The sequence below is a fragment of the Festucalex cinctus genome, chromosome 6 (assembly GCF_051991245.1).
Source record: "Festucalex cinctus isolate MCC-2025b chromosome 6, RoL_Fcin_1.0, whole genome shotgun sequence".
Taxonomy (NCBI): domain Eukaryota; kingdom Metazoa; phylum Chordata; class Actinopteri; order Syngnathiformes; family Syngnathidae; genus Festucalex; species Festucalex cinctus.
In genome coordinates, this window is record NC_135416.1 from 3,071,573 (window position 1) to 3,096,259 (window position 24,687).

A 24,687-nucleotide genomic window follows, 5' to 3' on the forward strand; every position below is an offset into this window, starting at 1 on the left:
AAGATGATCGGATAAACACTGTAGGAGGAGTTCGTTAAAATAAGACCCCAATGAAATGGCCAAAAAAATGGCAACACGTTCCAAAATAAATCAAAATGGTGGACTTCCTGTTAGGTTTAGCATATGGTTCAAAAAGAGTTTTTTGTAGGTCATAGTCTGTTACATATGTGTACCAATTTTCGTAGCTCTAGATTAAACGTACAACCGGCAATGCCTCGTGAAGTAAGAATTTTTAAACTCTAAATTTGATGCGCCGCCGCTGTCATATAGTATATCAAAAACTTTTCATTTTTCACAATGATGTTGTCCCAGGTGTTGAGATGGTACATCCCAAGTTTGAAGTCAATCGGGTTAACCGTGTAGGAGAAGCGGGCAAAAGTATGACCCCTGTAAATATGCAAAACTGGGCCAAAATTGGACATTTAAATACTCATACCTCACTTTCTGTCTATTTTAGGGTACACACTTCAAAGAGGTTTTTGTTCATTGGGATGTGCTACAGGTGCCACACAATTTTCATAGCCGTCGGACAATCGTAGCAGGACAGGGATCCGTTTAACCTATGTAGGGGGCGCTAAGGAGCCATTTTTCTGTTATCATGTATGGCGACTTTAAAATATCAAATTTTTCGCCAGGCCTGATGTGCGTGTAAAGTTTGGTGAGTTTTCGGTCACGTTTAGTGTCTCAAAAATGCGATTGTTTGCGGAGAAGAATAATAATAAGAATAATAATAATAAGAAGAATTCCTACAAAAACAATAGGGCCTCGCAGCGGCACCGCCGCCGCCGCTGCTCGGGCCCTAATAAGAATTCCTTGAAAAACAATAGGGACCTCGCAGCGGTCGCTGCTCGGGCCCTAAAAAAGACGAAGAACGCCCAAAAAAACAACAAAAAAAGACAAAGGACGCACAAAATAACAAAAAAGATGAATACAAAAAAATAAACAAAAAAACAACAAAAAAGACAAAATGCACAAAAAAACAAAAAAAAACACACAAAACACCCCCAAAAAGGTAAACAAAAAAAGACAAAGAACGCACAGATAACATCCAAAAAAAGACAGAAGACACAAAAAAAAAGAAAAAAAAAAGACGAACAATGCACAAAAAAACAAAAAAAAAAAAAATCCAAAACAAAAAAAAAAAAAAAGACGAAGACACACAAAAAAGCCCCCCCCCCCCAAAAAAAGAAAGAAGGCACAAAAATGAGTCTTGTCCTACCTTGAGACACTTTCCGGCTTCCGGCGACTTTTCTTTCCCTTATTATTATTATTATTACTGGTACTATTACTGCTACTGCTTCCTGTGTCTGCGATGGATGACTTTTTCTTTGGCCCTTTGCCGTCTTCCCTTAACTGCAACAGAAAACCACAACATGTATGATTGGAACTGTTACAGCAGCATTCAAATTCCCATTGTAAAGTAATTGGCTAAACATTTTCAAATCAAGTCAAATCAGCTTTATATACGATATAAAGCTCACGATACGATAATTGGAACGATATTGTGGGGAGGTTGGCGATATTTAAAAATGGGCACAATATTGTGTAAAAAAAAAAAAAAAAAAAAAAAAAAAAAAACACACACAATGTACAAGTGCGAGAGTTGGCGACCGACCTGTAGCTCAGCGCCGGGCACCGCGGCGGCTTGGTAGCGTCCGGCGTGACTCGCCTCGGCCGGTTTGCACAGCAGCAGGCCCGGCCTGGGCCCCGGAGCGAGCGTGACGTTGTGCGGGAAGCCAGCAGGAATTTCCACGGGAAACATAACCGCTGCTGGCGCGCCATCTTCGGCTTGAAAGTCCACCGGCGGCTTTTTCGCCATCTCGCTGATGAACGACGGCTCGTTGTTGTTGTTGTTGTTGCAGACGTCGGGGTCGGGCGTCAGCGGCGCGTCGGGTACCGCCTCCTCGTGCTCCGCGTGCTCTTCGTCCATGGGCGCGGACGCGGCGGCGGCCGCGCTGGGCTTGTACTTGCTGTAGTACAGGGACACCTTGTGTTTCTTCTGGGGCTGCGACGGGGCGCCGGACGAGCTCTTCTTGGTCGACTGAGAACGCTGAGGCGGCCTGTTGGACAGCGCCGGGGAGCCGCGACCCTTCCCTTTATCCGAGGTGTGGCAGGTGTCAACGTAGCTCTTACAACTGCCCTTGGGTTTACTTAAAAATAAATCATAATAAATAAAACAGACTTAAGTACAGTACATAAAAAAAACATTTGTTTTGTGTAATGTAAACAAAAAAGGCATACTTGATGCCATTGGGTGTGATGTTGTTGACGGGGCCGTTGTCCCGGGACAGGTTTGAGTTGTGGTTGCTCCGAATGGCGGGCAAGGAGAACTCGCTGAGGATGTACTGCGCCTGATGAAAGGCCATCAAGCACACGCCAAACAGCGAGAAGCTGAAAAGAAAAAGACATACGATTGTTGTTGCGGGGTTTTTTTGTATAATATTTTTTCCTAATATTTCTGTATTTTCATCTAAAAATATTGTTGTAAAGTATTTAATTTTTATTCTCATATCTGGCCATAATTGCTTCGTTTCTTTTAATATGTTGTATTTTTTGTCATATATTTTTTTAATGTAGTATTTTGTTTTATTATTTTTATTTTATTTATTAATTTATTATTGTTATGTTTTTATCCCATTTTTAATTTTTTTGTTTTCATTTAAAATTTTTTTAGTGTTGTTGAATATATTTTTCTACTCGTATTCAGTCTAAAGTTTGCCTTTTTTAATCACACAAATTTACATTTCTCATCTTCTTTTTTTCTAATTTTTGTCTATATAATTTTAGTATTTTTATATTAATATTTTGGTATTTCTCATCAATATTTAATACAGTGTTCCCTCGCTATAACATGGGTTACCTTTCGCGGATTTTCTTAGTGCAATTCTGCATGTTTATTTGTTTTTTTTTACAGTAATGTACCTGCTATATAAAATTTATGAAGGTTTTAACATTGAGAATTTTTACACAGAAGAGAAATGTGAGAAAGCGTAAATGCCTCGATGAGAAATGTGTATAAACTGTGTGGTGAGGGTTTTTACAGCCTTAAAAACATTTATAATAAAACGTAAAACATAAAGCTAACTACGTCGCAGATTTCATTTATTGCCTAACCCCAGCGGAAAATGAGAGAACATTTTATTTTGAGTGTTTCTCATCAAATATTTCCTGCTACTACACTGGCGCCTTGAGATACAAGCACCATCATGGCCAACGACGACAACTTTGGTCGTACGTCATAAACATGCCGTTTTCCTAACTACTCGAGCTACGCTAACCGCTAAAGCCAACTTGGATGTAGGAAGTCAACATTGGCGGGTGACTTACCAGGTGAAGACGAGCGTGACCACCCAAAAGGATTCCTCCCAGCTTGGGCCAGGCACAACCTGAGCGCACAGGGGCAACATGTGGTGGGGCAGCGTTACGTTGAGGGTGAACGGGAAGGTGGTGCCGCGCGCGGTCACCAGCACCAGGTCACGGATCACCCACGACGACGTGAAGTCCGGCGTGAACCTATAAGAACAGAAAAAAAAAAAAAAAAATCAATGCTCTCTCTCTCTCTCTCCCTCCGTGTTTGGACAAACTCGACATTTTCTAAAAAGGAAGAACTTATTTGATTTTTTTTAGGATTTGATTTTGAAGTTATATCACCTAAGTCAAGTAAAGGTGAAAAAATTGAAAACCAGAGAACGCAATTTGTGGAGAAATTGCGTGTGATGGCTGTCAGGCTAAATGAAAACTGTGGAATGATATTGGCATGGAATGATGCACAATGACCTGGAAAGAGCTGAACAATTTGAAAGTTGAAAGTGGATAAATGTAGAAATTACAGCAGAAAAAAAAAAAAAAAAAAAAAAAGGGGGTAGGGTGTGAAGCATCAATTAGGGAATGGAGTAAGGTGTTAAGAATCAAGGGTCGAGCTCATGGTGTGAATTGGTGAAAAATGAGGAAATAAATGTGAAATGTAGAATCTCACATTAAGATTGAGCGGGGAAAAGCAGGGTACAAAATGGGGAATTGTGGGTAAGGCGTGAATTTTGGAACTGATGGACATGGAGGCGCTCGTGGTGGGAATTGGTGGAATATACTGAAGTTGGAATGAAGTGAACAGGATGAAAAATGTGGAAGTAGATGGTATTGTTGCTACAATGGGGAAAGGTAGGGTACAAATGGAGAATTGTGGGTAAGGTGTGAATTTTGGAACTGAAAAAGACGCAAAGAGCTCATGGCGTGAATTAGTGGATAATATTGAAGTTGGGATGAAGTGAATACGATGAAAAATGTGGAAGTAAATGTGAAATGTAGAATGTCCCCTATGGGGGGAAAGTAGGGTACAAAATGGGGAATTGTGGGAAACAGATGAATTTTGTAACTGAAAAAATGGGAAGGACTCATGGCGTGAATTGGTGGTATATATTGAAGTTGGAATAAAGTGAATTGGATGAAAAATGTGGAAGTAAATGTGAAATGTAGAATCTGTGGTGAAAAGTTGGGTACAAAATGGGGAATTGTGGCGAAGGCGTGAATCCTGGGAATGAGAAAAATGCAAGCAGTCGTCGCGTGAATTTTTGGAATATATCGACGTTTGAATGGCGACAATCGGTTGAAAAATGTGGAAGTAGTAGCGCGTCAAAAGAGTGCGAGGAATAAAATGCATTCCAGCATTCACACAATGACGTTGCAGCTACAGCACGACTTACGCGACTGTAATCTCCGAGGAGCCGTTGTGGCCGAGGCTAAAGGAGCGACACTGCAGCACCTCGAAGCCGAAGCCCTGACACTTGTAGCCGTTGACGTTCATGGACGTGACGGTGAGGGGCAGCTCGCCGGCGTTCTCCACCTTGAAGCTCTTGCGGATGGCGAAGAGCGGCTTGTTGTTGCCGCGCAGGCCGGCTACGGACACGGTGAAACGTTGGCGTCCGCTTGCTATTGTTCCGGACGAAAACGCATTGAATAAGCCCTCACCGTCTCTGCATTCCATCAGCGTGGACTGAGGGACGTTGAAGCGCAGCGAGGCCCCCGGACCGGGCAGCTTGCCCCCAACCCTCAGCAGCTCTTTGGCTCCGTGGCCCTTCACCGTAACCATGTCAAACACGGTCAGGTTGTTCCTGGAAAAACGCACAGTGACAATTCATTTCAAACCCACGACGAAGCTGACAAAATATTTTCAAAACTGCCTACCTGATGATGAGGATGGTGGTGGTGGGTTTGTGTTCGGATGGCGCAAACACGACGGCGACCTCCCGCGATTCCCACGGCTGAAGCAGCAGCCGCAGGGTCCCCTCACCCCTCGGGGCTTCTGCATCCTCGCTCGCCTTAAAAAACACGCAGGAAAGGTGACGAGGAATGCCAAGAAAAGGAAGAATTTTTTTATTTATTTTTTCCTTAACTCACCTTGGGAGGTGCATCCAACAGAGAGAACTCTGCAGTGCTGATGTTGACCGCCAGGGGGCTTATGTTAAACCTGTACAACAACAAAAAATCCTCTACATTTAGACAGGATGTAAATGACAGAAAAATATGTCTCCCAAAAAATGGGGGAGGATCCTAAATGCTTCTCTACGCTACCATTTAGTGAGAAGGTCCAAAGCTCCAAGTGGGGAAGGATACAAGGAAAGAATTAGGATTTCCACAGAAACAACAGCTGAGGAAGGATTCTTCAGCGTCAAAGTTTTCACCTGAAATACACGTTTACATGTTTTAATTTTCCGAATTTTAAGATTACGGTGCCTGTTGAGTCACTCACCTTGCTCTCATTAATGGGCGTGGCACCAAAATCCATCGGCGAGGATGTCTCCATGGGGATTCTGGGCCACCTAGGAACAAAACACGTATTCAGTATTTCATGAAAGCATGATGAAAGTTATCAAGATATTGCAATCACATGAGACGATAACAGTGACCAAACCGATTTTTAGTTTTTTCTGCGGAAAGCTATTTGCTGAAAAACCTAAAGTTTTATGTAACCCCCCCCGCCCCCCCACTTTCTGAAACACTGCAAAATGGCTGCTACTCAGGATTTGACACTTGCTATTAGGGGTGTTAAAAAAAAATCGATTCGGCGATATATCGCGATACTACATCGCGCGATTCTCGAATCGATTCAATAATCGGCAGAATCTATTTTTTTTTTTTTTTTTTTTTTTTTAGGATTCACACCTTGAGCATGGAAGAATGTTATATGAACGGAACATTAAGCCTTAATATTTTATTTTAATGCTGTTCAAAAATGAAACAGATTACAACCTCTATAAGACTGAAATTTCAGATAAATAAATAATACATTTTCATATAAATCTTACACTCTACAAGCTTACTGATTAGTATTTTCTAAATTTGAATGAAAAAAAAATCGCAACTATCGACTTATAAATTCGTATCGGGATTAATCGGTATCGAATCGAATCGTGACCTGTGAATCGTGATACGAATCGAATCGTCAGGTACTAGGCAATTCACACCCCTACTTGCTATTAATGCACCGGTGAATGCTAAAGAAAAAAAAGAAAAAAAACAAAAAAACGTTCGCCGACTTCAAACGAAATGCTGTGCCACCTTTGCAAATGCAAATAATACACTTCTGTTAAAATGAAAACGCCCCGTAAGAACATTTTAAGAAAGTAAATATTGCAAAATGTCAGTCAACAATTTTAGTTCAAACGAGGTTGTTTGGTGGAAGTCTTTTTTTTCTTCCACAGAATAATAAATGGACCCTCTTTTCTGCGTCATTAGCGCATCAGTTTGGATGTTGTGACGCGTCAGTTGAGATTGTCAACATTTACAGATGGATGCGGACATTTTTGTAAACTTAAAATGGTTTATTGATGTCAACTTGCTTCATGAACTTGATCTGTAAGCGGCACACGTTAAGGAAAAAAACCTGAGTCATAACTGTGGGAATATTGATGCTTTCAGCATTCCCACGCATTTTCTCCAGAAATTGCGCTTAGTCTAGTTGTGAAAATTGCAATCATTTTATGGAAAGAAAAAAAAATGCAGATTGCTCATATGATCTGCAACAATCATCAATAAATAATCAATAAATGTGAATATTTTCAGACTGTACAATGGGAAAGATTCTGAAAAGTCAATCAATAATCGGGCCAATTTGAGCCAATAAATCAAAATGACACCCCACGTTTAAAGCGATACTTGACTCATTGCGCAATTTTCAGCACTAAAAAGTTAATATTTTGTCAAGAATGAATTTGGAAATTTTGTCATTTTTCCATGCACAATTAATACCTTTAAAAACTCATTTTTGCTGTCGACTGAAGATGACGTCACCTGTGCAGAGGAAGTAGGTAACGGCCAATCATGGCTCAGTTTGCTGACGAAACCCAGAAAACAGGTGAGCCGTGATTGGTCGTTACCTACTTCCTCGGCACAGGTGACGTCATCGTCAGTCAAGAGAAAGGGGGGAAATAAGTTTTTAAAGGTATTAATTTTACGTGAAAAATAATGAAGTTATCAAATTAATTCTGTAGTATCATATAAGTATATAAGTATTCTTTTAAACTATTATTACAAACAATCATAAAAAAAATTAGTGAGAAAAAAATATTCACAGCAGTGACTAGCGGGATTACTACGCCCAAAATAAAGCACAATTCAGTCAAGTCACCGTATCGTGAATTTTTTTTTTTATAGGCTGACCTGCACGGCATCTTGTCTTTGTGGTTCTGCCAGCGGGAGAAAAGTTGGGCGGCCAGTTTGCTGTCCACCGCCCAAGACGAGCGGGACAAGTCCGGGAGGAGCGTGCGCTGCCATTCCGAGCGACCTGGATTGCGGTACAATTTCAATGAAATGTCGTCAACCGTGAACAAAAGTACTATTTTTTTTTTTTTACATCTCACCTGCTTCGGACAACTTGAGCGGGCACGGTCGTCCGCATTCTCGCTGGGACTCAAACATTAAGTCCCCCTGCTGAGATTGGAGACAAAACAATCAAATCTATCATTTCTTTTCGCTCTCTTGCGCTTTTTAAAAGGAATCCCATTCAAAATAAAAGAAACGCGTCATCCAAATCGTTATTTCCTACCTTGGTAGGGTCGGCGTGAAAGTAGAGCGGGACGCGCACGGCCGCGCCCATTTTGGTGTGCAGGCCGAGCGTGAAGGCGTGGCTGGCCGGCAGCGCCCCGTTGAAGAGCCGCAGGGACAACACCGGCCAACAGCCCTGCGGCACCGTCAGCGGCGCGCGGAAGTTCACCACCTGGCGGACACGAGAAAGGCCGCTCGACGGTGAGCCGATCGCTGACGATTCAAATTCTGTTTTTGTTTTTTTTTTTGTAAGTGGCGTAGCACCTTCATCGCCGCCTGGAGCTTGCGCGACAGGCTGGCGCTCGTCACCGTGAGCGGCAGCGTGAACGGGTTGGTCAGCCACAATTCCACCTGCTCTGTCGCTTTTTGTTTGACTTGGAAGAGGCTGGACAGGTCCGCCGTGCTCCACCTACAGATACGATAGCACACGTGTTGATTTCGATTGTGCAAGCTGGCGGTTATTGTGACTAATTTTCACTGAAGCGACCCCCTTCGCTCCCTGGCTGTTTTACTGGATTTTGAATGATTTTGCAAGGCCCACAGAATATTGTGTTCTATTGCTATGAAAACATGGAACCTACCAAAACAAAGATTAGAGTCTCTTCTTTCATTAGGGAAAAAAAAAAAGCATATTTGTATCTGTTTCTGTTTTGCAGCAATTAGCATTAGAATATAGCTAAGTTTCATCATTAATCACATTCCTATTGAAAACATTGGCAAAAAGAGCTTGTTGCAACATGGCCCTGGCTGATCTCTTATACTCTGCTGCCACCTGCTGGCCGTTTTTTGTAATAACTGTTATTGCTTTAAGCGACCTCTTCAAGTCAGAAGCTGCATCAAAGCCTGCTTTAGCATTAAAAAAAAAAAAAAAAAAAGGAAGAAAAATTGGGGGAGTGCAGGACAAAGTATTCAAAAAAATTTTTATTTATGCTTTTGGGTTTCAATTAGTTAATCACACAAATAAAAAATATAGTATCAGTCGTATTTTTCAGACCTCTGATAAGTCCTGCCCTAAAAGACAAATATTTTTGGAGAATCTGCAGGCAGATATGTCATAATTACCTGTGTGCGATATGTAATCCAGCCAAGTTGTGGGTCATCTGGTTGCCTAGAAACTTCAAACTGATATGACTAACACATTTGCTTCCGTGGCCTGGCATAGAACCTGGAATTACATAGAAAAAAAAAAACCCAATCAGTAAGGTAAATAAACTTTGAACAAGACGTTAAAAAGTGAATTTTACCTCTGCAGGTGAGGGTGGCCACTTCAGTAAAGTTTTTTGCTTCTGATCGCAGAAGAACTCGATTGATTTCCAGACTGGCGTCCATTTTGGACAGCAACTGCAGGTCCTGGGTGGATTGAAAAACACACGTTACGTCGTTCGTGAATTCATCTCTATTTCAAGTCCAACGCACAAACAACTCACCTTTATGTAGAGCCTTTTGCTTCCGGAATTTTGCATATAAACTCCGAGTTTTGGTTCCCCTGCAGAAGAAAATGACGAAAAAAAAAAAAAAAAAAATGTTAAAAGAAATTCCATACAAATTGAACCAAATATTCCAGGCTATTAAGACACACACTTAAACAAGTAAAGATGTGTCACGTGCAAGCAAGAGAGAAGTTTCAGGGTGAAAAATTAGCAATTTAAAAAAAAGAAACTACGCAAACCACTTATAAAATAGTGCATATTTACTGAAGGACAAAAATAACTATCGTTATAGATATACAAAAAAAAAATACATCGGGTGCAGAAAATATTGACTAAAATAATGTAAACAGATTTTGATAAATATTTTATATAAACAATATAACTGAAATATTTATATAATATACTTTAAATCAATATTTAAATAGTTGAATAAATAACTTATATTTTAGAATGACAGTGTAAAATAAAAAAAATTAACGTTACCCACTCATTTTTCTTTAATTTTTTTTTAACAAAATGTAGGATGCATACTATCAATGACAATTATTAGAATAAATTACAAACAAACAAATTATTACCTCAATTGCTCCCATAAACATATAAATATGTCCGATTTTAAATGTATGAAGTGCCCCATGGACGTATTTATACGTTTTTTGTTTTGATGCAACCTCTCAACTGCAGAGAACAGTTGAAAAATGGTAGTAATTACAGTAACGGCCAGAAGGTGGCAGCAGAGTATAACAGAGCAACCAGGGCCATGATGAAAACAGGCTGATTTCTCCACAGTTCCAAGCAGATTTTGGAATAATGATGAAACTTAGCTATATTCTAATGCTAATTGCTGCAAAATAGAAACAGATAAAAACATAGTTTTTGTTTTGTTTTTTTATTTCCTGATGAAAGAAAAGAGTAATCTTTCTTTTGGTAGGTACCATGTTTTTATAGAACAATAGAACGCAATATTTTGTGGGCCTTACAAAATGGCAGTGAAAATGGCAGGGAGTGAATGAGTTAAAAAAAAATAAAAAATAAAAAATTCTAACTACCAATTATTTTTTTCAAAATATTTTTCCACAGGCAAGACGAGGCAACACCCACCTACTGCGGCCTGCCCGGCGGCGGGGACCATGAGCAGCAACAGGATGTGCTCGATGACGTAAGGCTTGAGCTTGTCCAGGTCGGCGGGCTGCTCGCCACGTGTGGACAGGTCCATCTGCAGGCTGAGGCGCTCATCGCTATGGAGGCAGGAACCCTGCGGAGGGAAAGACACCAAGCGAGGAATTGCTGAAGCTTCCAAAGCGTAACAATAAGCACGTCTCTTCTATTGTCGCAACAATTAATATGGACGTGCAACGTACCTGTGAATTGATGAAAAAACTCTTGGGCAGGCTGCACTCCAGCTGGAGACCCAGTATGGTGATGTTGGACACATCTTCCTGTTAAGTTAGTTCAGCTATGTTAAGATAAGAGGATTTCTGCAAATATAATGCGAGCATTCACATTCATAAAAAGTTTTCAAGTATGACCTGTGTATGTCAGTGTTAAGGCAATACTGCGTGACGTATTTTCAATCATGAGTACGACTATGTTTACTCAAACACAAATAGAGAGAGTTAAGGGAGTTATTTCAAAAATTAAGAAATAAAACAAGATATTGTATTCAATAATACTATTTTAATAACATTTTCTATATCAAATTCAAGACATAAAAAATTGAATAGCAATAAATTAAGTGTTCTCTAAAGAAAATTGTGTTTGTGTAACAACAATATTGTTACAAAACGTGAATATTTAATCAAATCTTTCAATAAATTTTATTAATGATATTTTAGGAAATGGTAATGATGTTTTTTTTATATACAAATATGTTAAAAATAAAAAATAAAAAAATCTAAGTTCTAATAATCTATTGTTAATATATAAAAAACATGAAAATATTACATTTTAATATTTTATTTGATACAATTATCGGTATACTAATTTAATCGTGCAATCGCGATGTGCGCATGCACGATAGTTTGTTTTGCTTCATAAAGGTTTGCAAGCTACCTCTTGCACCCCCCCGCCCCGCCCCCCCTTCTGCTAATCAGTCACCGGCGCCGCCCCCCAACCCCCGCAGCAAGGAGACTTGACTACAGTACAATATTTTTTTTTCTTGCCACATTCCTAAGACAAAAAAAAATGATTTGAAAAAATGACCCCCATTCATTACAATGGAGACCAAAGGCAAATGCGCATTTAACATTGTAAAGCGATTTGGACACCAAAGCGCTGTATAAAAAGCAGTGCACTTATATGAATACAATAGTGTGATGGTGAGTTAAACAAATTCTTCCCAAACCACTATTCAAGTCATCTGGTGAAAATTGTTCCATTTTTAATATCGCAATATATATCGCAGACCCCCCAAAAAATCGCAATGTCCGTTTTTTGTATGGAAACTAATTACGTGGACTTAAAAAAAAATTTTGGGGTGGAGATGGGCAACATACTGTACTTTAAGATCTGCTTAATTGTTGCATAACATTTTATAAACACACTAGTCTGGCAAGTCGAGTTGATTAGGACAATGATAAGGAGTGTCTGACTTTGTCAATGAGGTTACGTAATAGCTTTCTTTTGAAAGTCGAAGCAGAATTGCCGCCTGACAGTGTCGAAGAGTAACTCTCCCAGGCCATTTCCTCTTGCGTGGGCGACGTCTTGACCTTCACATCACTTCAAAAACACACGCACACTTTCACTCCCTAAAACACGCGCGCGCACACGCACTCATAAGCACGCATACGCAGAGAAGCACACGCATTTGGGTGTCATTTGTCTTATGCGAATTATAGCCACATTGGAGTCTATGGTAGCTGTTAAAATTGAGCAGTTGTACACTCTGGACTGCTGCGATTGGTTGGAAACCAGTTTAGGGTGTGCCCCGCCTACTGCCCGAAACCAGCTGGGATAGGCTCCAGCACCCCCTTTGTGAGGAGCAAGCGGTTAAGAAAATGGATGGATGGATGCACACTGGATTGTGTTGCGTCATCCAAGCTGCTGACACGGCACTTTTTTTTTTCTTTTTTTGCATCACAAAAGCCTCTGTGCACATGTGTGAAAATGTTCTGTATGTGTTTTCGGAAACCCCGCTGCATGCAACGTGGATAAATGCGTACCTGAGTTTGGGTCAACTTGATGCTCTGGATGTGAGGGAACACCAGCTGACTGTCCTTTCGTTGGACAGACTTTAACGAGCCCTGGTGGACACCCACACCAAAGACCTGAGAGGATCAGGAGAAGGGAAAAAAAAAAAAAAAAAGTGAAAATATTTTTACATTTGAATGAATGCACAAATCACGAGGGATGTAACCATTGACAAATCTTGCCTATGATTGGCCACTAGGTACCAGTGAGGCAAGTTCTTTTAGAATGCTAACAGATTTACGTACATTTCGGTTCTAAATGGTTTGGGTTGAAAATGTGAGACAAATTAGATTAGACTGCTAATGCATTAAGATAGATGCGGTCCTTGAATCCTAAATTCTGGAGGGAAGCTAGCTTGGAAAGCTAACATTTAGGTAGTTTTAGTTGTAGAGTTTTAAAGGCTAAGATAAGTTAGCTGAGATTGCAAACATTTGATACATTTGGTTGTACACTTCAAAGGCTAACGTAAGTTGGCTTAAAAAGCTAACTATTAAGGTAGGTTTAGTTGTAGAGTTTTAAATGTTAGGGTAAGTTAGCTTCAATTGCTAACATTAGATACCCTTAGTTGTACACTTTAAAAGGCTAAGGCGAGTTAGCTTAGAAAGCTACCATATTAAGCGAGATTTAGTTGTAGCATTTTAAATGCTAATGTAAGTTAGCTTAGATTGCTAGCATTATATACCTTCGCTTGTACACCTCAAAGGCTAACGTAAGTTGGCTTAAAAAGCTAAAATATTAAGGTAGGTTTAGTTGTAGAGTTTTAAAAGTTAGGGTAAGTTAGCTTCAATTGCTAACATTCAGATACCCTTAGTTGTACACTTCAAAAGGCTAAGGCAAGTTAGCTTAGAAAGCTAACATATTAAGGGAGATTTAGTTGTAGAGTTTTAAATGCTAATGTAAGTTAGCTTAGACTGCTAGCATTGTATACTTCAAAGGCTAACGTAAGTTAGCTTAGAAAACTAACTTATTAAAGGTAGTTGTAGAGTTTTAAATGCTAATGTAAGTTAGCTTAAATTGCTAGCATTGCATACCTTTGCTAGTACACTTCAAAGGTTAACGTGCGTTAGCTTAGAACGCTAACATATTAAGGTAGATTTAGTTGTCGAGTTTTTAAGGCGAAAGCATGGTGAAGAATGGTCACTGTTACATTATTGTTGATAGCTATTGTCCCACAATCAGATGAACAAAATCTAGACTGTGAACAGTTAACATTCTTTTGGCTGAATCTGATTATTCAGGTGCATGTACGTTCAAAATGCTAACTGTTACGTTATCGTTCGTAAATATGGTTCCATTCCCCCTCCAAATGCAGCATGACCCTGAATGTTAATGGGTGTCGGTGGTAACTATGTTTTGGTGAGGGAAAAATGGCCATTGTATAGAAAATGCTCCTTTTTTTTTATTTTATTTTTTTATTAGGGTTTCCATTGTGTTGAGGGCCAACTGCTAACAAATACCAATCAAATTGTCAAGATAGCACACAAACGCTGAAAAAGCAACCGAACCAGTTGGAGTGGATCAACTAGCCTTATTAGTTTACCGCGGTTCAACAAAATTAAAATACAGCAGAACTACGCACGCTGTTGACACAAGCCAAATATGCAGTCGATACTGGAGTCATATGAGCATTTGTTGGTTTGATCAGCGTATTTACAGCTCGGTCAAATTCATTTGTGAGTGTAATTGATTTTTTCATGCTGTATGGCTCATACGTAGTAGCCCAACACCATTTGCGGTTCAGTGGCCGTCGCTCCTGGTAGAGAAAACGTAAACGAAAACCCAAAGAGTTTGCAGAGTTTCGCCTTTCAATATTCACTGAGCTTAATTGAGACTCGTGACATTTTTTTTTGAACGTCTCGCGTAATAAGTACACAAACATCCACTGACCTGATATGAAAGCAGCCCGTGGGCCGACGTGTTTATAAATAATGTGTTTTCTACGTTGCCCTCCTCGGATGGGAGGAAAATGAGTTTTAAAGATGTTTTCCCTCTGGGTGGGATCACCTGGAAGAAACAACAAAATAAAAAACAAATGTCATTTCAAGGGGCCAGGGAACGGAGAGTCAACACGATCGACTTACTCTTCTGTGGAAGGAAGGTATGTGAAAGTGCCTGCTGGACGTAAACATGGAGAGCAACGTCACAGGAACCTCCTGGCTGGGGTTGCGTACGTGTATGGTTTCGGCTCTCGGCAGCCCCAGCGGCCTGCAATAAAAGACGGTGGACGCTGAGTGACGGCGCGCCATGAATGCTCTAGCGCTCAACAGTCAATAGGTCGGATTTACTAAGATCCCAAATAGTGGGAGCTAAATGGTATGTTCGCCCTCAACGTTAAGTCCCGAGTGCTGAAAAACTGTTGTGGGAGGGGCCAACAGCAATTGTCACAGTGCCCTAAAATGACTCGGGTGCACGGAAAGGCAGAAATGAAAGCCGTTTTGATATTGGCGAAATGGCATGACTCCTTCTTGTGACTGGTCCCAACTCGACCCTCGGATTATTCGGAAGCTGCAACATAATACTCGATATGTAGCAAAAAAATGTTTCTTCATGGCATTTCAAAAATGTTTACACAAGTAGAAACGCCGAGCTCTCTTTTTGTGCGCTGGTTTGCACCGACTGTAAAAACGCGGTATTTTATGATGCAAAATCAGCCATTGCAACTTGCTTCAGATTTTATATATCAGAACGAATCTGTGCGCATAATCCTGCGAAAATATGCAAATTGAACTTGGATTTGGCCGACGCAAACCTGGGTGCGCCCGTTTTGCACGTGCAAATCAGGTCGGGTTTTAACTGTGAAACTGAATGAAATTGCTGCCCAGAAACTGATTTATTTATGGAGGGGGGGGGGGGAGATTACATATTGTAGTATCATATAGTATTTCTTCTGCACGTGTGTAACATAAATAATATAAAACACATCACATCGGAACAGCAAATGTGATACTTACTGATTTCCAAACTTTAATATCGCTGGCTGGAAATGCAACGGCCTCCCGTTCTCCATATTAAATACAGAGGAACTGTTGGAGACAATCAACAACATAATAAATAGGTCATTCAAAGAAATATCTTGCAATATAAGAACAAAAAAAAAAAGTTTGAAAGAGTTTGAAAATTTAACTTGGGCAACGGATAGTAGTTAGATACATTATGACAGAGCACATGAAAAGGTATCCCCCCCCCCCCCCCCAAAAAAAAACAAAAACAAAAAAAACACACACATTGCAAGGGAAGCAGCAAAAGAGATTTTATTCCTTCTTTTAAATGTATTTTCTAAAATATTTGACCAGCAACTTAACAGGAGGATAAATACTTAAACCAGAATAAATTACCCCCCCAAAAAAAGAACCAAAGTACGGAGAGCAAGAGGTGATATCCTAATTTACTTTATATTTTCCTTTAAAAAAAAAAAAAAAAAAAAAAAACTATTTCAAAAAAATATTTTTCTCAATATATTTTTTTTTAAACGGATCAATGTCACCCACATCTAACCAGTTGAGTAAAATACTTTATCTAATGTACATTGAAAGATAATGAGAATACTTTGCAACTATAACTTTAGCATATCATGTCCTGATTATGAGTAACAAGGAGCGCGTACTGCATGTCATGTGTTAAAAAAAATAAAATAAAATAATCGAGGACTTCCTCATGATTACAAACATGGCGAGGTTAGATAGTTTCGTGGGAAGGCCAAAAATAAACGACACGTAATCCTGGGAAACGTCAGCGCGGCTGGCCGCACTTCAGCCGAGATCTCGTTTGAGAGCGGGTGTGCGGCGCGTGTGATATCTGCTGCTAACGCCATGCGAGGAAGCAGCAGCTGATTTGCGCGAGGGTGCAGAAAACTGGGTCAAACTTTGTTGATGGATGCGGCTGATGAACAGACCTGTTCTTGTAATAATATCGTTGCCCTAACTATTCTTTTTTTTTTTTTTTTTATATACTAAACTACACCTCACCACTCTGCAAAGTTCATTGATATCCACATTTTTGGGGAAATCAGCAACTTGGAATTCCAACAATGGCCTCCAGGTTTCGTAGTTACCACAACCACAAAGGGTTAAAAAATGGGACACGAATGAAAGCCATGTTCGATGAGTACCAAGCTTATGAATGCGCCACTGAGAAACGCAACACAGTCAGCTGGGCTTTTGCTGATCTCACAACGAGTAGCGAGCGCTAACGCGTAGCGCCGTACACTTAAGTGCAGCTGCACAGTTCCTTCACTGGCACTTCCTTAAAAAACGGACCGAGCGGTCCAAACATGGTCAGAAATGCACACAGGGGCGAGCGGGGCGGGGCCAGAGGCGGAGGCACGCCCCCCCTCATTTGAAAGGGCTCTCAAGAACCGCTTTCTGGGCGGAGAATGAAAGTAAAAGCAATGCTAATCTGGCACACGCAGTGAGGAGTAAGATGCTACTATTACAATGCGGAGGCGTGAAAGGGTGTCAACATGGGAGCAGGCTCAAGTTGAGACAGAAGAAAAAAAAAAAAAAAAAAAACTTTCTGCTCTCTGCTGATATAACAAAACAAATAAAAAAAAAAAATGTTAGAGCCATCTTGCAACAAAGTCTGCAATGCTACACTAAAGCACAACCGTTAGGATATCAAATAAGGCATTCGTGTCAAAGAAGTTTCAAATTGTGATCGTTTCAGGTCAACATTCCAAGCCTGGGTTAGGGTTTCATCAAGTAGGGTTTGAAGCGTGGCTCACGGTTTCACGTAGGGATGAACGTCGACCAGGTAATCGTATTCAAGCCATGAAGCCAGACGTGGTGATGTCGAACAATCTCATTTTATAAATCCATAATGTGGTGATTTGGGGGGGGGAAAAAAACACAGAGCCGTAACTTTGGATGTCATCATCTGCCCTTCCGTCTTTTTATCTCACGCACACAATCTTGTATTTCCCCTCCCCTTCAAAACGTTTTTTTTTTTTTTATTATCACACATTAATATGTCAGTCGCAATATTGAGAGATGAAAAAAAAGAAGAAAAAAAAAGATGATTTTATTTTATTTACAGTCCTCGAGCCACTATTTTGGTTTTCAAATAAAGGTTTAAAGAAAAGACTGTGTTTCAAGTAAGAGTTCAGATTCCCAAGTTTAGTTTTTTTTTTTTTTTTTTTTTTTTTTTTAAGTTATAATTGGACAGGTTTTCAAACAAAGGTCAAAGATCCAAGTGAAGGTTTCATGCCAAAGGTTTCAAGTTTAGGATTTCCTCTCCAGATTGATTTCAAGTCAAGGATTCAAAGTTGGGTTTGGGTTTCAAGCTTTGAATTACGGTATCAATTCGGGTTTCAAGCCTGGTTTGAGTTTTAAAGTACAATATCAAGTCAGTTACTTTTTTTTTTTTTTTTTTTTTTTTTTAAGGTAGGTTTAGTGTTTCAAATTACAGATAAACTTGCAAAGATGTTCAGGTTTGAAGCCTGAGATTCGAGATTTAAAGTAGGGTTTCAAATTCTGGGTTGGTGAACCATTTTTTTTTTTTATTTATAATTAGGGTTTGAAATGAATGTTTAAAGACTAGATTCAGTTTATGACGTAAGGGTGTCAAAATAGGGTTTTAAGACTGGGTTAGGGTTTCAATTTAGGGAGTATCCCAAGCTTGGGTTAATTAGTGCCTGTCCAATCTTGTGTTGCCCCCCCGCTGCAGCTCCCGACGTGACGGTTCTTGCGCTGCAATGACTCAGTGACTGTCCACGTGCCGCCTGCGTGCTTGGAGGGGCACGACGCAGGTCGATGCCACCCTTTGTGACGCAAGTTCACCTTGAACGCAACACGCGCCAACATCAAGAGACATCTTTTACGTGCCCGCCGTTTTGGTTAGCAACACGCCGCGAGTGTTTACTCGAGCAGGGAGCGGCAAGGGTTGCGTCCACTGCCACCGTATAAAAATAACGTCGTTATGCTTGCGGGACATTTGATCCTTCTCGCTCCCCGGTTAACCCCCCGCGACCCCCCCTCCCCTTTTTTTTTTTTTTTTGGCTCGAAGTCACCCGGCGACTGCGGGGGACTCCCTAGAAGAGGTTAGCTTTAAGACAAGTGCTAGGTCAGGAGCTGGCACACAATTATTAGTATTATTATTATTAGTATTATTATTATTATCAAAATGTGATTTGATAATAGTACGTTTTACAATGGCTCATTCACCATTTAATTTCATTAACAAATTATTTTATACAAGACAATAAAATTTAACGGGGAAATGTATGCAATTTTGTGTAGTCGTTGAGCAGCAAGTGTGATAAATTCATGAAAAAAAATGTTTAAAAAAAACAACAAATTCTTATGTTCTATTTCTATCCATCCATTTTCTGATTTCATTATTTATAATGAATGAAATAATTGACCAACCCATAATTCAATACAAATGCATTGCACATGTAATTCTTTTTACTAATATTGATGTATTTTACTATTTATAAAAATATATTATTTTTTTTTAAACTTTTACAATTAATGCAACAAATATTAAATGACTCTTGACAAAAGTAAATATACTCAACAGGAAATTTTAGGGGAGCAAATCTATTTTTCATTACATTTTTTTTTAAGAATTTGTGTGGCTTTCAAAAAAAAAAAAAAGATTCCCACCAAAGCATTTTAGCAGGCATTAATTAGATGCGGATTTTCTCTATTCGCGGGTCATAGGGTCAAAACTACGAAATTGCCTTTTTTCTAAATCTTTTACTAATGAATTTACATTTATTTAAAACAAATTGATTCCTGAATTCTTTAATGAGTAGAAAAATACAACTAAATCAGAATTAAGAAATACATTTCAATCCACCAATTATAAAATAAATAAATAAATAAATAACAGCTCAAGTAATATAAGAAATATTACAGGAGCTTTGCTAATGAAAATACTCAATACTAAAATTGAATTACAGAACAGAATGAGCCCTACTTTGCCCACCCCAATCTTTAGGTTGCGCAACAACAAGGGACGGAGGTGCCAAGTGACGCCTTTCCAGTCGGCCGAGTGGCTGATGCAAGGCGGGCATGGGGGCGGTCACGCAGCCCCCCGGCAGACGTGCAGGTCAATGAGCTGCTCGTCACCTCCCCGGGGCTAAAAATAGACACCGCGCGCCGTTCAGCCGGTTTGGATGAAAATCGAGAACCATTTCATAAACCGGTTACGGGCGGTAACTCAACTTCTGCGGTGAGCCCGTTTGATGCTCCGACGCAAACTTTTCTTATCTACGCCATATTGGATGTGACGTAGTCGCTCACCTGCCTTGATTCGTATCCGCCCTTAAGACTGCTGGGTTCAAAATAAGCCAATCAGGGTATAGATTCGGTTATTATAACTAGGGGTGTTAAAAAAAATCGATTCGGCGATATATCGCGATACTACATCGCGCGATTCTCGAATCGATTCAATTAAAAAAAATCGATTTTTTTTTTTTTTTTTTTTTTAGAGAGCTCAGAATTGTTCATTCGGTAGTCTTACCGATTCAACGTCTTATCATCATTGCCTTTTTTTTTGTTTTGTTTTTTGTGTGTGTGAATCGATTTTTAAACTTCCATTTTTAATGGAAAATTATTCAACAAAACGTCTGACTTCGGGTTAGGATTCACACCTTGAGCATGGAAGAATGTTATATGAACGGAACATTAAGCCTTAATATTTTATTTTAATGCTGTTCAAACATGAAACAGATTACAACCTCTATAAGACTGAAATTTCAGATAAATAAATAATACATTTTCATATAAATCTTACACTCTACAAGCTTACTGATTAGTATTTTCTAAATTTGAATGAAAAAAATCGCAACAATCGACTTATAAATTCGTATCGGGATTAATCGGTATCGAATCGAATCGTGACCTGTGAATCGTGATACGAATCGAATCGTCAGGTACTAGGCAATTCACACCCCTAATTATAACCCATATGTTGGGCATTTTTGGGTTATTTTTAGAGCTGTCAAACGACTAAATTTTGTAATCAGATTAATCATATCGTAGAATTTTGATTAATCGCGATTAATAACTGTCTTAAAAAAGCTTTTTTTTTCCCCCCCAACATTTTTGCCCGCTGCACACGCTCATCTTACTTTTTCTAATCAATTAATTATTTGCATCATTTAAAATGAGGGAAAAAAATGACCTACGGCATATGTAAACATTTATTAAATGCTTTACTTTAATGCATGTAGTTATGTTTATTGCTCAAATTCCAACAGCTACCTTTAATGTAACCATCCACTGGCGGCTAAAAAGGATCATCTGAGGTCAAAATTCATAGTGTGATTAATCTGTGGTAATACAATGATTAATTGCGATCATTTTTTTTGTCATTAATTAATTTGTTAACGCTTTAACTTTGACAGCACGAGTTATTTTTAACCTATATTGGGCTATTTCGCAACCAAACGGTGTGAAGGTTTCAAGGCGAGTTTTAAAGTTTCAAAGTAGGATAAAATGAACAAATTAGAATTGGCCACGGTTTCAAAACCAGTTTGAAGCGTGACCTTAAAACCCGAGGTACGTGTACTGTACCGCGATTTTGGTCAAAACCGTACACTGTACATAAGGTGCATGAGAAAATAGAGACGATGCCACGGGGGAATACGTTATGATTGTAAATACCAGCAGAAAAACTGTTGATATTTCCATCGGCGATGAAAATAAAAATGCATTTTCTTTGCGAGCAGCTGGGAACGACGGACCTCCCCTCCATTTTCTTTTAAGGAGTTCTAAAATTAGTCAGGAATTTTTGTCCTGTGCCTCTCTCTTACCCACGGCCCCCAAACTCCCACCATAAGACCCCCCCCCCCCCCCCGCCTGCGTCGCTCACCAATATAAACAACAAAGCCTGAATACAGGGGAAGGCCCACCATCGACAGATTTATAAACTCAAAGCGCACCACAACATCATGGTCGAGAAATGCAAAAAAAAAAAAAAAAAAAAAAAGGTTGGTTAATTTCTTACCATGGGTCAAATTACAATCAATAACTTGGTTCTATTTAAAACATGACTCGGGGGTCTTACCTTGGCCCAAATAAGAATCAAGACCTTGTTTACTTGGCAACATGCTTTTTTTTTTCATACTGAAAACATCCTTCAGGGTCTTCCAAGAGGTCAAATCTGAATCAAGAACTTGTTTATTGTTTTTGAAACAGGCCAGCCTTTTTTTTTTTTCCCCAATCCAAAACATCCCCGCGCTGAATTTAACCGCAGACCTAATAAGAATCAAGAACCTGTTTGACATTCTTTCGCGGGAAACAAGTCGCTTTTGCTGCCGTTTTACGCCGACAGATGGAGACGATTTCAATCGGGCACATTTAACGACTGCCGTTTTGCTGACCGAAGCTTTCACCTGCCCGAGTAACGATCACAAAGCGGTTCGAGCTAACCCCTCCAATTGTAAACAAGCCTACCTGTCTTCGAGCGGAAGACCGTCTTTTCTTGGCCCCTTTTCCACCTGCGAAGCAGAAGAGACCGATTTTGAACATTTGGTACTCAAGCAGTGTGATTTGTAGGAGATTTATTTTGATATAAACAGGAATAATGACGTTTGAAAGTATGTCACACAAAAGTGACATCATCTAGCAGCAGCCAATAGAAAAGCGCCAAAAGATGACGTCGCTCCCATGGTGTTTTTTTTTTTTAAATATTGCGTTCAAGTAATACACATTAAAAAAAAAAAAAAACTAATACTAAAACTAACAAACTAAACTAAAACTAAGCATTTTTTAAAAGAACTAAACTAATAAAAACTAACTAAAACGGAAAATTCCAAAACTATAATAACCCTACTGCCATATTACAAATAAAGTGCTTTATATACTGGAGCATTTTTACGAAATATGCAAAAGCACAAATAAATTATTTGTACAATTTTTTAGGACGAAACAATTTCTCTTCATAACATTATGTGGCCCTTGCGTCCTTCTGATTTTCTGTATGTGGCCCTCAAATGAAAAAGGTTTGGACACCCCTGGCCGACCATATAAGGAAGTGAAGACGTATTAGCATTTCCTGTCATTGTCTTTTTAACTCTTAACTGTCACACAAGCCTCAAGAAGTCAAACACGCATCTAGAAAAACACAACATACGTCGCATGTAAGGAAATAACTCGTACCTTCTTTTCCCTGACATAAAAATTCAGTCAAGTTCTGCGGAAACAATCATTCCATTTTCAAAATACAAGTTTTATTCTCAAGTTGACCTTCCAACCACACTTTTGTCTTTTTTTTTATTTTTTAGATAATCTTGTCATGTTGTTGCTAATACGTGTTTATCTCCACTGGCTGCATCAATGCAGGTCTATTTACAAAAGGCCCCGAGGTGGTGGTGAGGCCAGGACGACCCCGCCCCCCTCCCATTCCACGCCCCCCTCAGGTAACATGACAGTCAGCTGGCGACCTCGCCGAGCGCTATCGGTTAACGTGCGCTTTGCGTAATCGCTCACGCACGCGCATTTCACCGCTGCGGGGCGACGCCACAATATTAGGTACGCAAGCTCGTGAGATTTCGGGGAAAGAAGTGGTGATAATGCTCATTTTTGACGGATTATTTTACATTTATATATTATGTCAGTTCACTTCATCATACATAAGTGTTTACATTGTACATTTAATTAGCATTTAAATTAAATTACAAACAATATTTAAAGTAAATGTAAAAATATTTTTTTAAGTAAAATTATCTCAAAATATGTTTTAATGTATTTTTAATGCAGTTACCACAATAATAAAAACCTAAAACGAATAAATAACCATCTGACAGTGTTTATTAATTAAATCGGTGTGTGCACGTGTTCCTAATTTTGTGGCGGGCGCGTATGAAAAGATCGTTGCAAAATGTCGTGGGGTCGCCCAGCCTCCATGTGCAGCAGTTGCACCTCCATAATGATGTGCAGGTTGGAGCACGGGAGAAAGCCGCGTGGTGGAGGGTGTTGCAAGGCTCCGTTTGCATGACATCAATCTGACATATGCATCATTTACAAACGCACAATGTGCATGTAAATGTAAAATTGCGATAATCGTCAATGGAGTACGCGAACAAAAAGAGGGGGGGAAGGGGGGGGTCGTGCACATGTGCAACGTGAAGCCAAACAATGGACGTCACACACGTGCTCCTGATTGATGCTCTTTTGGGTTAAAAATCAACAGACAACATCTGAAAAAATAAAAATAAAACAATACTGACACACGTGCATGAACAAGCAGTCGTTTATTTACCTGCAGCGGGACGAGCGTGTCTGCATCCTCCGGCTGCCAGACCTCGACCACGCTGGTGGACATTTGACTCAGAGCTTTTGAATGGGCGACAAAAACCACACATCAAATAAGGTGCGAGGTGACAATTTTCTTCAGCGGCGTCCGCTCGATGAATCGGCGGCGATCCGAGCGACTCGTTAAGTACATCGCGAGCACGTACACGAGCGAGAAGGCTGACGTGACTTGGCAAATGCTTCGACAAAGGCTCGCTAGTTAGCAGGAAGCGCTAGCGCGGCGGCTAACACAACTTGCTCAACACAAACCTTTGTTTTTGCCTTTGCGTTATAAACTGCTCGGAGCGATTAGTGGCGAATAACAAATGAATTGAGTCTGTTGGAGCAAATAAAGCGACAAAAGGGGTTTTTTAAACCTCCATTCGAGAGCGTTGTCAAATTAACATTTTGGCTAACTTGACGTTACGGTAGGAATTTTTTTTTTTTTTTTAGCTTTTTATGACCAACCTTGTCTCTGAGCTCCACCGTGCTGCACGCAGGGTAAAATTAAGTGCAATATTCCCAGTAGTACGTTGAGCCACGTCTTCCGGTGACAGTAGCTGCCCTGCTGGAAGTCCTGCGGCCCCGCCATGCCTTGTGTTTCACCACACCGCCGCCGCCGCCGCCACTCGCTCGTTGGCTCGGTCGTTCCTCGGTTCTCTCCGGCCACAGCAGCAGCAACAGCAGCCTCGTCCTCCCCCCGCGAGCACTCGGGCCCTCCCTCCTTCCACCAGTTTCTTCCCGCGCATGCGCAGTGCGCACGCAAGACAACAGCTGGCGACGTGTTC

At 40.1% G+C, this 24,687-nt stretch overlaps 1 protein-coding gene across 3 annotated transcripts in view; it reads right to left on the bottom strand.

The window, feature by feature from the left end:
* The window catches only part of tmem131l (transmembrane 131 like), a 92,701-nt gene extending 68,014 nt beyond the window's left edge, over window positions 1–24,687 (bottom strand). For 2 of the 3 annotated variants that reach the window (XM_077524526.1, XM_077524524.1), the window contains exons 1-26: window positions 24,368–24,687; window positions 23,868–23,941; window positions 22,061–22,104; window positions 15,611–15,682; window positions 14,741–14,864; window positions 14,547–14,663; window positions 12,632–12,736; window positions 10,832–10,909; window positions 10,572–10,725; window positions 9,468–9,526; window positions 9,285–9,390; window positions 9,103–9,205; window positions 8,305–8,449; window positions 8,042–8,212; window positions 7,857–7,926; window positions 7,657–7,780; window positions 5,747–5,816; window positions 5,569–5,678; window positions 5,395–5,464; window positions 5,182–5,315; window positions 4,966–5,108; window positions 4,701–4,893; window positions 3,328–3,513; window positions 2,242–2,391; window positions 1,616–2,150; window positions 1,220–1,353 (exon numbers count right to left, since the gene is read on the bottom strand). In XM_077524526.1, coding sequence (XP_077380652.1) covers window positions 1,220–1,353; window positions 1,616–2,150; window positions 2,242–2,391; window positions 3,328–3,513; window positions 4,701–4,893; window positions 4,966–5,108; window positions 5,182–5,315; window positions 5,395–5,464; window positions 5,569–5,678; window positions 5,747–5,816; window positions 7,657–7,780; window positions 7,857–7,926; window positions 8,042–8,212; window positions 8,305–8,449; window positions 9,103–9,205; window positions 9,285–9,390; window positions 9,468–9,526; window positions 10,572–10,725; window positions 10,832–10,909; window positions 12,632–12,736; window positions 14,547–14,663; window positions 14,741–14,864; window positions 15,611–15,682; window positions 22,061–22,104; window positions 23,868–23,941; window positions 24,368–24,491 — 3,395 coding nt within the window. In that variant the 5' untranslated portion in view covers window positions 24,492–24,687. The remainder of the gene's footprint in view (window positions 1–1,219; window positions 1,354–1,615; window positions 2,151–2,241; window positions 2,392–3,327; window positions 3,514–4,700; window positions 4,894–4,965; window positions 5,109–5,181; window positions 5,316–5,394; window positions 5,465–5,568; window positions 5,679–5,746; window positions 5,817–7,656; window positions 7,781–7,856; window positions 7,927–8,041; window positions 8,213–8,304; window positions 8,450–9,102; window positions 9,206–9,284; window positions 9,391–9,467; window positions 9,527–10,571; window positions 10,726–10,831; window positions 10,910–12,631; window positions 12,737–14,546; window positions 14,664–14,740; window positions 14,865–15,610; window positions 15,683–22,060; window positions 22,105–23,867; window positions 23,942–24,367) is intronic. The other variant, XM_077524525.1, reaches the window with a different exon arrangement.